Genomic DNA, 9,829 nt, shown 5'->3' with positions numbered 1-9,829 from the left:
ACATTCATAAAAACTCCTTCGTGTTCATAGGTGTTATGTTTATGTCAGTGTTAAGAACAAATAAAGTGCTACCCAAACACCTTACTGCACTCGAAATAAGACCAAACTATTGACCAAAATTGTTTTAAGTCAACAATTCCTTAATATTTATTTAAAAAATTATAAGTAGAGTAGGAGATTTGGACTCTGCAGTTGTATCACCATATTTTTCGGTGCTGTTGTGATGAGGAGTATTTATTGACTGTACGGCTGTGACTGAACAGTAATAAAACATTCCCGTTTGCAATGTGATTCTTTACACGTAAAGAAGCCTGATATGCATCTCTATAATGTACTGATATTTACTGATGCTCGCTGAACAAACGGCGGAGAAAACAGTCAAATTAATTCAGACTCGTCGGACAGCATTTGGGTTTCTCAAACATTACTTGGAATTTATCATTAAAAGGATGAATCCAAACTTCATATCATGATAAGAAACGTGTCAGAATGGATGATAAAGAAAAGTAACGTCTCATTTTTAGTGGTCAATTTCCAGCAAATTTTCATTGATTATTTTTGTCTGTTTCAAGTTTGTGGGCTTTTCTGTCATTAATAGAGACGTACCAACAATTTGATCCACATAATAATAATCTTTGTTACTATAGAAACCATGCAGTGCGCTACATGGATTATAACAAAATTGGGTTATAAATGTTTAGCCCTTTTGGTTTCAATTCTTTATTTTTAAGTTCTGTTAAGCACATTATTATTCTGTTATTGTATAAAATGGTTTTATAAAAGACCGATGTCTGTGTGCTCTGACATCAGCTCCAGTCCATGGTTTGGCCTCACATCCTTTTCTACCAAACTTTTCCCCTTCCACTCAATTTTCCATCAATACGCCTAAATACAGAGCTGTCCCTTTCACTACCTATTAGCTTTTGAGTGTAACCATAAATGGGGTAACGCTCCACTGAGGGTGTAGCATAAAAATCTATTTTTAATCAGTTCCATTCGAATTTTCTGAATCAAAATTTTAATTTTAATTATTTAAAAAAAAAAAATCGAGAAACAACCCCTGGAAATACTTACTTAGTTATATTTATCTCTTCAAATTCACTTACTGCAATGAACTTTCCAGCGGTTTATTTAGATGACCAAAAGATTTCACTGCAGAGAACTTTTTTTTTTTTTCTGGTAGAAAAATTTCAAGCCTTTATTTACAAAAAAAACACCTAAAAACATTCCTCTCTTTATGTTGCATATTGTTTTTTTTTTTTTCTTTTACAGTGTGAGAGATGAGCTGCAAAAAAAAAAAAAAGGAAAGGAAGGGCAACGTCACGTTCGGAGGCAGAGGTCAATATGAAGCCGCTAACCTACGACCTTAACACGCCTAGAAGCAGGATGTGGGAACCGAACAACAAGTCCGCTTCGAGTCCGACGTTTTTAAACGCATGCGGTCCGTTCTGCGCCCGAAACCGGACAACTTCACAGGAAGGAGGCATTCCACAACTCGAGTGGTGTGAACTACCACTTCGAAGAACAGGGTTTTTTTTTTCTCCCCCTCCCTTTTATCTCGTTGAAACAATAAAAGAAAAACGTACTCCGAGCAGAGTAGTTCAGGTTGACGTCAGCATGTCCTACTGGGTTTGTTTAACGGAAAAGGCTGCTTGTGTCACCGGTTGATACAAACAGAGCTCATGCATCTGACTGCCAGCGAGAGCGTTGACACACACACACGCCCACACACACACTCACAAAAATGGCACGCGTTCCTCCGAGTTAAAAGCATCTGGATGCATGCGGTTCCTACGACAAGGAAAAACAAACCAAAAGAAAGACAGAAATGATTGGATGTGGAGGAGACGTTTCTCACAGTGAAATCAGAGCTCATTCAGGTCGATGCAAACATTCTCGTCACGTGAACAAATCAAGAACAAAAGATTCAAGTGTCGGCGAAACGCACTCGGCGAGGACTTCTCCGTCTCCATCCGTCCGGATTGCTGGACCGTTTCATTTATATTTTGTTGTTGTTGCTTAGTGTTGAATAGGGTCACTAGTCGACGTAACCGGCGCAATAAATTAAAAAGGTTTAAAAGAAAATAGCGCTGCTATTGTTAAGGCCGAGCGTGGCGAGAGCTGCTTTCGCGGCGGTGGGAGATGTGTTCACGATGTAAACAAAACAGGAACACGGAAGGCAACGGAGACGCACCGGAAACGTGTTCAGCGTTCCCGCATAAAGTCGGGGTTAGAGCTTCTTCTCCTTTCGTTTTTTTTCTCTTGCTTTTTTTTTTTCTTTCGTAAAGTGCAAAAAACATGTCTTCAGAACACTTGAGGAAAACTAAAAATCCCATCTTTTCAGGCGTGCTCAAACCGAACCAAAATGAGTGTCGTCTTGGCGCCGCCTCGCGAGGGATAAAAGACTAAACTCGTGCATGCGGCTCGCGGCGCGGACGAGGAACGGCCGCGCTTCTTGTTCGCTCGTCTGAGAACGGCGCGGCCGATGGGGAAGAAGAAGAAGAAGAAGAAAAAAAAAAAGACAGCTAAATAACGCCGCCTCGGAGTCGTGCCGGACTGTGGGACGGTGGGGGACTCCGGCGATGTCACGACTGCTGCTTGTTGGCCTCCTCTTCGTAGGCGTTTCCCGTTCCATTCTGCACGTAGGCGGAGCCCGAGCCCAGCCCGTACAGGTGGCCACAGTACTTCGCATCGTCGATGTGATCCTCGAAGAACATCTGGAGGGAAGGAGGGGGGCGGACAGCGACACAGACGTGTGATTACGTCATGTACTGGAAAAATAAAAGAAGTTTGATAGTCGCGCAAAGAATTATCAGCAGAAACAACTGGGACAGAAACCGACGACTAGGTGAGCTACCAATTAGCATATCGGATGTTTAATCGATTAATCGGATAAAAGAGCATGTGCACCTTCTGCAGATTTTTCATTTAAAACTTTTATGTAGTATATAAAAACAATACAATTAAATAACATTTTTACTTTTTTTGTTGCCTAAAATGCAATAACTGAGCAGTCCTTTAGTGAGCGCTTCCTCATTTGTAGCATCTGCAGCTAAAAATGGCTTCCAACACGAAATGCTCAGCCAGTTCTGCTTCTATTCTCCAATTAACGATTAATCAATGACGAAATTGATCACAATTAATCTGATTAACTGTTTCGACCGTAATTACGATCATAAACTTTCATTCATTTAAGTGGATAAACGTGGTAAACAAGTGGTTTACAAAACTGGGATTGGAAGACTCCGACTGGTGGTGTTAGGATTCAAGTTTTTTTTTTTCCCCAGAGGAAAAACAAAAATAAAATAAATAATAACCAAAAATTGTTTTTGCTCTAAAAGCCACAGAGGTAAATAAAAACACCTGTTTGTGACACTGTTCAACTGGAATATTAGTAATGCTTGTACTGTTTTAAACTGTAATCTGATGATTAATTAAAAAGAAAAAGAAAGATTCTCTTTTTAAATAAGTAAAAACGTTATTGCCTAAAATGAATAGTATTTCTTTAGTGAACACTTGATTATTTGTAGATTAATTGCTAAATTCTTGCATTAACCGATTAATAATTTTATAGCCATAGTAGCTTAATAAGAGATTTTATGCAATTTCTGACTAAATTTGAGCGAAGTGAAGCTAAAACTCTGCGTGTGCAGAAACACCAGGAGTTCTGGGTAAAATGTATCTGCAGATTGTTTATTTTTCTAATCTTAAATGCAAATGTTTAGATTTTTGTCCAGTTTTGGGTATGTCGTCCTAACAAATGGCCTTTGTTTTTGGAAAATCTACTCAAAAAGAAGAAAAGTAAAAAGCCAGGTTAACCATTAATCAATCCCTAAATTAGCTGACAATTATTTCAATAATCAGATTAATTGTCTCAGCGTCTTGTTTTTCATAAGTGTATTATTTCGTGCGTCTTTGTGGTTTGGCAACAATTGGAACACACCAACGCGACATCTCGACTTTGACTAGGCCATTTTGATGATGCTTTCATCTAGATTTTCACACTGCAGCTCCGGCTGTACGTTTAGGCTTGCTCTTCTGAGAGAAACGGTAAAGTTGACACTTGAAATAGGCCAAATTGTGAAACAATATCCAGCAGAATCAACATTCTCCCCTGGCATTGGAAGCCGAGAGCCAAAGTAAGCGAAGCTCTACGTCAGGCCGCTGACTCGGGGCTCCTACCTCTCTCATTTTGAAGAACGCCATGCCGGTGAGTAAAGAGTCCGAGCCAGCCTGGTGCTGCGGTCCGATCCTCTCCAGCTCCAGCTGCTCAGCTACTTCCTGCAGCCCGCCCTGAACACAAAAGTGCCGTCAGTCAAGCTCAGCAAATCCACATAATGGAGGACAACACCGCTAGCATGCCACGCACAGCCTGTCTCTAGATAATACGGTTGTGTTTCGCAGACGGAGAGGCAGCTGGGAACACCGCAGGATGTTGGGGACTTAGAGGGAAAAAAATGGGGTTATTTTTGAGAGAGCCACAAAAAATAACTGGTGAAATAAACTCAAACACAAACTAAGTCTATAGAATAATAGAGACGAGACTTTTTCTAGGCAGCTATTTGCCGGCTGGACGTTGCAGAGAAGAATCGTTTGAAGAAAGCAGGTTGCCTGGAAGAAACTCAGGAAAGAAAAAAAAAACAAAACCTTGAACTGGTCCGGTCCAAAAACGCTTCGTAAGCAACATTAAAGTCAGCAGAAAAAAAAAAAAGTGTGAAGCACAACGGCTTTCTGCAAGTTCCCCAGAGAATCGGCTCTCCTGTTTTCTCCGTTATTGCAGAGAGAAAAGAGCTGATCAGACTTTAAGTAGGACGTTTTTACACATGCTCAACGCAATCAATCCAAAATAAGAGCTTTAAGCAAGTTTTAAGCATTTTGTTTTTTAATTTAATAAAAGGAACTGCAACAAATTCACACTCAGATAAACTTTTACTTTCTTTGTTTCCTTTTATTGTGTCTATTTGAACTTTTTTCTTGGTCTGACTGTGATGACGCTTGAAAGCGACTGGTTTTTACTCAACTCTAATGTCCTGATGGAAAGAAACTCTGCAAGATTAAAAATACAAGAAATTAATAAAAACTATAAGTTTCAACTACAAACTACAATACATACAAATAAATCTGATATTAGTAGACAGAAGTATTTGTAAAAAAAACAAACAAGCTGAGCCCAAACAGGAAGTAAAATATATCTAATTTAGAAATCTGAAACGCGTTTTTTTTAACTTTTTGTTTCTTGAACACCTGGAAACAGAAAAGTCCTCGCATATTAGAGCAGCTTGGCGCAACCAAAGTCTCTGTCCAGCATTTAGCTCTGAATTGCTGCTGGACGTGTTTGATTGTTTCCATCAATCATTTATCGGATTGTTGCCGCACGGCGCCACGTAACGCCATTCGGGTCTCCGTCCTGCCGTCATCACTCTGCTCCAGCTGCAGCGTCGGAGGCAGCAAGGCGGAACTGAGGCCGTCTGGCAGAAACGTTAACGCTTTCTGTCAGCTCCAGAGGTTTGATGTCTCAGATATCAACCCTGCCTGCTGCTTAGCGCGTCCGCTGCGGGACTCGACTCGCGTCCCCTGCAACGCTGCCGCTGTACGACTTGAACGCAAACGAGATCCAGACGAAGCGGTCGTCACGCCGTTCGACTGCTTGCTGACAGGAACAGCCTGATCTCTGACTGTGAAATGTCTCTGTCAGCAGTTTGGGATTTTTTGTTTTGTTTTGGTGTGATGAATAAAGCAGCTTGGATCTGCTTCCTTCCTCTGTAACTTACTGCACCAAATACTGTAAACACGCAAATATTTTAGTAATCAATTATGCGATTGATTATTCTGATGACTGATCGCATAAAAAACTTGCAATTAAAGCTGAAGCCTTTTCTTTATAACGTTAGAAATACACTAGAGGATGAAAATGAACCAATATTTCCATTATTTTGTTACGTTTCCACATAACAAAATAATCATTTTATTGCCTAAAATGCAATATCACAACTTTCCTTAAGTGAACTTGAAGTGGGTGAAGCTAAAACTTCGCCACTTGATGCCTTTTGGGGAAAACATTTTCACAGACAAAGGTGTTTTAATCTTAAAAGCAAAATTAATCCACTAATTTTGGCTTCATTGCTTCTCTGAATACGTTAATTTTTCAGCAAATGGCCTTTTCTAAAAAAGAAAATCTGTATGTTCCATTTAATGTTTAATCGATTACTAAATAAGTTCACAATTATTTCAATGATTGATTCATAACGATTAATCCGATGAATTAATAATTTCAACCATAATTGAAAAAAAATAAAAAAATTCTGTCGCAGCTACTCAAAGTCTACATCAGGAATCAGAGGTTCCTAAAAGCAGAGATCCTCTGCCGTTTCTCAGAGTACCTTCAGGTTCTTGCAGCTCTTCATGAGGTACTTGACATCATAAATGACCGGGAAGTACAAGCGGAGAATCTCGAAGAAGTCCACCTCCTCCTCGGGCAGGTTGGCGTTAGACAGGATCTTGATCAGGTATCCAAAGTCGTAGCCGCTGCAAAACAAATGAGGGAACGGATGGGGAACGTTGTTTAAAACAAAGCGATTTAAACAGGAAGCGGTGCCGGCGCCAGCATTCGTTTTGCCACATCGGACTCTTGGCTGCGAGCGGCGCACCTATGAAAAGACAGCCACTTGACGCCGTCACACAGCACCACTCCGGACGTCATCAGCAGCTCTGCAAAGTACAGCGTCTCGATGCCTTCCTCCTCGTGCTTCTTGAACTGAATCCCTGAAGTGGTCAGAAGCTCGATGGAGTCCTGTGCATACATATCTTCTCTAATGAAGAGAGAAACAGAACCGCAGAGTTCTGATCTGAACTACTCAGCTCGGCAAGCGCGCACACACACACACACGCACACACGCACGCACTAACACTAGTCAGTGACTGTCAGGAACAGTAAAGTAAAGTTTGCATGGGTCAAACACTGCAGCAGATGAATCCTCAAAATGGCGGCACCCAGTTGGATTGTGGGATTTTTGTTCTTGTTGCTAATTTCACCCTGACAGCAGGCTATTCTTCATATTCTGTGCTTAAATATTATAATTATGATTACTGGTGGGATGTGATTAAAGTGTTTAATAGGGTTAATTACACAATCTGTAGTCAGTTAATCACCTTTTAATCAAAAACCATATGTTGACAAAATGAGCAACATTTTCAATTCAAAAAACTTTTTTCCTGCTACATTAATGAATAAACAGACATATGAGTTTAACAACAAAGACATTTATTGTTTTTCATCTGTTGTTTAGCTTATTCAACCATCAGATTGGTGTTAAATGTCATCCAGCTTCCAGGCATTTCAACCTCTTTGACAAATCCTTCTTTAGAAATGTGAACTGACATTAGCGTTTAGCTTCGAGATGCTATTTCAGGCCTGAATGGCTTTGCTAACAGGCTAACTCTTTTTAGCGCTATTTGAAAACAACAATTGTATTCTCAAGCATCCCCTTAAATCATCTTTTGAAACAAAAAAATTCAGCCCCAGTGAGCCAAGAGAAGTCACTTTGTCGTCCGTTGCTGTTTGGGGATGTTGCTCGTGCATCAGATTTACCAGCGTACCAGAAACACACGAATGCAAAGGTTCCACTTGGAACTTTTGTAGATAAAATTTTTTTTTTTTTAATTAATTGTGCTAAAAAAAATGTTAACATTAAAATCTATGTAATTAATTAATCAAAATTGTTGCATTAACGTCCAGACTTTAATTGTGATTAATGAATATATATATAAAGTCTAGCTTGTATGTTCCAGTACAAGTTGTATTTCTTACATTTTGGTAAACTCTGCAAATTTACCCACGCAACATAAGAAGCTGACAGGGCGGTGATCTTACGTGAGGTTGAACTTAAAGTTGAACTGCCACGTTGACGTTCCTAGAGGATATTCTCCCTGCTCGTTCATGAATGTCAGGCCCAGCTGTATTATCTTCAGCAGATCCACGTTGCAGCGCAGCAGCTGGTACTGGTAGTCAGCGTTGCTCCTGAACTCCCCAATCGGTCTGGCTACGACGCCCGGAAACTCCGTGTCCTGCAAGAGAGCGAGCCGCTGTTACCCAGTAAGGGGGCTGACGGCGACTGTGAGACCAGCAGGAAAGAAACAACTACCAGTTTGTTGCTGGTGAGTCAATAAATTACAATGTGATTAAAAAGTTTAGTTTAGTATTTGATTATCAAATCAAATAAAACTAAATATTTAATACACAGTAATTAATTGTGTTTATTTCAGTTAAGTTAGATAAATTAATAAAAAATAATTTCTTAGAAAATTTAAATGCACATGGAACAGAGTCATATGTTCCATAGTCTCACGCTGTTGCTTGTGTCTCACATTTTTTCCTTCCACCGAACATTCTACGAGTAGTACATTTGTCCTTTATACCTTGTAATTTTTGTAATCAGTATTATATAACATTCTAATTTTAAGAGAAAGTTCATTTTGGGACAATTGTTAATCAAAATTAGCACAAACATATAGCAGAAATGTTTCAGATTGTGTGCTTGGTGAATTCAACTTAGCTTGTGATCGAGTGATATGATGAAAAATATGACCAATGCCAACACCAACGTGGAAATAACAGCTCCATTTAGCCTGTATTAATACCTTTTGCATATTTTCACACACATTTTAACGCGATAATGCTGATATTCAATGGCTTTGCATGCAGCGATTCTGACACAAATTGCTCAGTTGAACAATCCCAACCTACCATTGCGATATAGTTGTATTTTCGGATGACCTGTCGGATCCTCTTCAGCTCCTCCTCCAGGTTGTTGGCCCAAACCTCACATATTCTTTGGCTGTGATCCACAGTGGCTGCGGGCATAGTGCCGCTTCAAGCACAACGCAGAGAACATACAGGCCAGTGATTCAGGGAGCTGCTGTTTGGTGGACAACATGTCATGTCAGGGTGAAATTTAGCTGCAGCTTCCTTAGATAACCAAAACTCTCCACTAATAAGACTTTTGGTTTGCAGCAGGAGGCCATTTATAACCAGTCCAGTGACTTTTCAACAAAGTCACACAAACGCCAGGAAATCTTACATTTCACAGCGACAGTAATTGTTTCGCAGCACATTTCAGCAGAGCGTTAGCATGGCAGGAGCACAGTGGGAGAGCGGCGTGTCAAACGGGACGTGTTCAACAAACATTAGCTCGGCTCCACAGCTGCTCTCTGACTAGCTAGGTTACCGGTTAGGAGGTTATCCACGCAGAACCGCTGAACACCAGTGGGGAGCGTGGACTGAACGCTGTTTATGCTGTTGTTAGCCTCCCCAGCTAAACAGCTAGCGTCACAATTTAACAGGAGTGTATGCAAAACATGAAACAAACGAGTTGAAGTCGCAGCGCAGGCACACACCGGGCTCCACTTTGATACAGCAAAGGTGGACGTTGCTTCGGTAACTTACCGTTCCCCTAACCGGGCAGGTGTGTGTTAGCGCGTGTGCTATCTGAAAAATGTTACTGTGTTCTGTGTTATTGTGTCGGGGCTTTCCCGCTAACTTTGAGATACTTAATATTCTGTATCGTTTTGATGTCAACCTACGGCTGCCATCATAGCTGAGCCTCCACGACGTCATCACGTAAAATCGAAACGGGCGTGTAAAGTAGACGACGTTTTACGTTCTCTCTCCCCCTCCCAGTGCCCAACTCCAGCAAAGTGGCGATGGGCCGTCCGTCTCTTCTCTAGGATTCGGATCATTTCGATTAATTTGGCCGGCTCTTTCATTTCTCAAACGAATCTTCACTTGATGCCTCTTTCAGGTAGTAAAATTTAATAAAGTTTTAATCTTTAT

At 40.6% G+C, this 9,829-nt stretch overlaps 1 protein-coding gene across 4 annotated transcripts; it reads right to left on the bottom strand.

The window, feature by feature from the left end:
• Positions 1–1,234: 1,234 nt before the first annotated feature.
• On the bottom strand, positions 1,235–9,628 carry cnot7 (CCR4-NOT transcription complex, subunit 7). 4 transcript variants are annotated; one of them, XM_032555216.1, is made up of 7 exons: positions 9,443–9,627; positions 8,744–8,915; positions 7,871–8,064; positions 6,648–6,809; positions 6,381–6,525; positions 4,183–4,293; positions 1,235–2,717 (listed from the first exon to the last, which is right to left on the bottom strand). In XM_032555216.1, the coding sequence occupies exons 2-7, from the start codon at positions 8,858–8,860 to the stop codon at positions 2,586–2,588; spliced, it is 861 nt and encodes a 286-aa protein (XP_032411107.1). In that variant the 5' UTR covers positions 8,861–8,915; positions 9,443–9,627; the 3' UTR covers positions 1,235–2,585. The 4 variants fall into 4 exon arrangements, with proteins under 4 accessions (XP_032411107.1, XP_032411106.1, XP_032411105.1 ...); XM_032555215.1 differs by having other exon boundaries at positions 8,744–8,867; XM_032555214.1 differs by having other exon boundaries at positions 8,744–9,627.
• Positions 9,629–9,829: the final 201 nt, after the last annotated feature.

The sequence above is a fragment of the Xiphophorus hellerii genome, chromosome 23, assembly GCF_003331165.1.
Source record: "Xiphophorus hellerii strain 12219 chromosome 23, Xiphophorus_hellerii-4.1, whole genome shotgun sequence".
Classification (NCBI taxonomy): Eukaryota; Metazoa; Chordata; class Actinopteri; order Cyprinodontiformes; family Poeciliidae; genus Xiphophorus; species Xiphophorus hellerii.
This window is presented reverse-complemented; position numbering and strand designations above follow the sequence as displayed.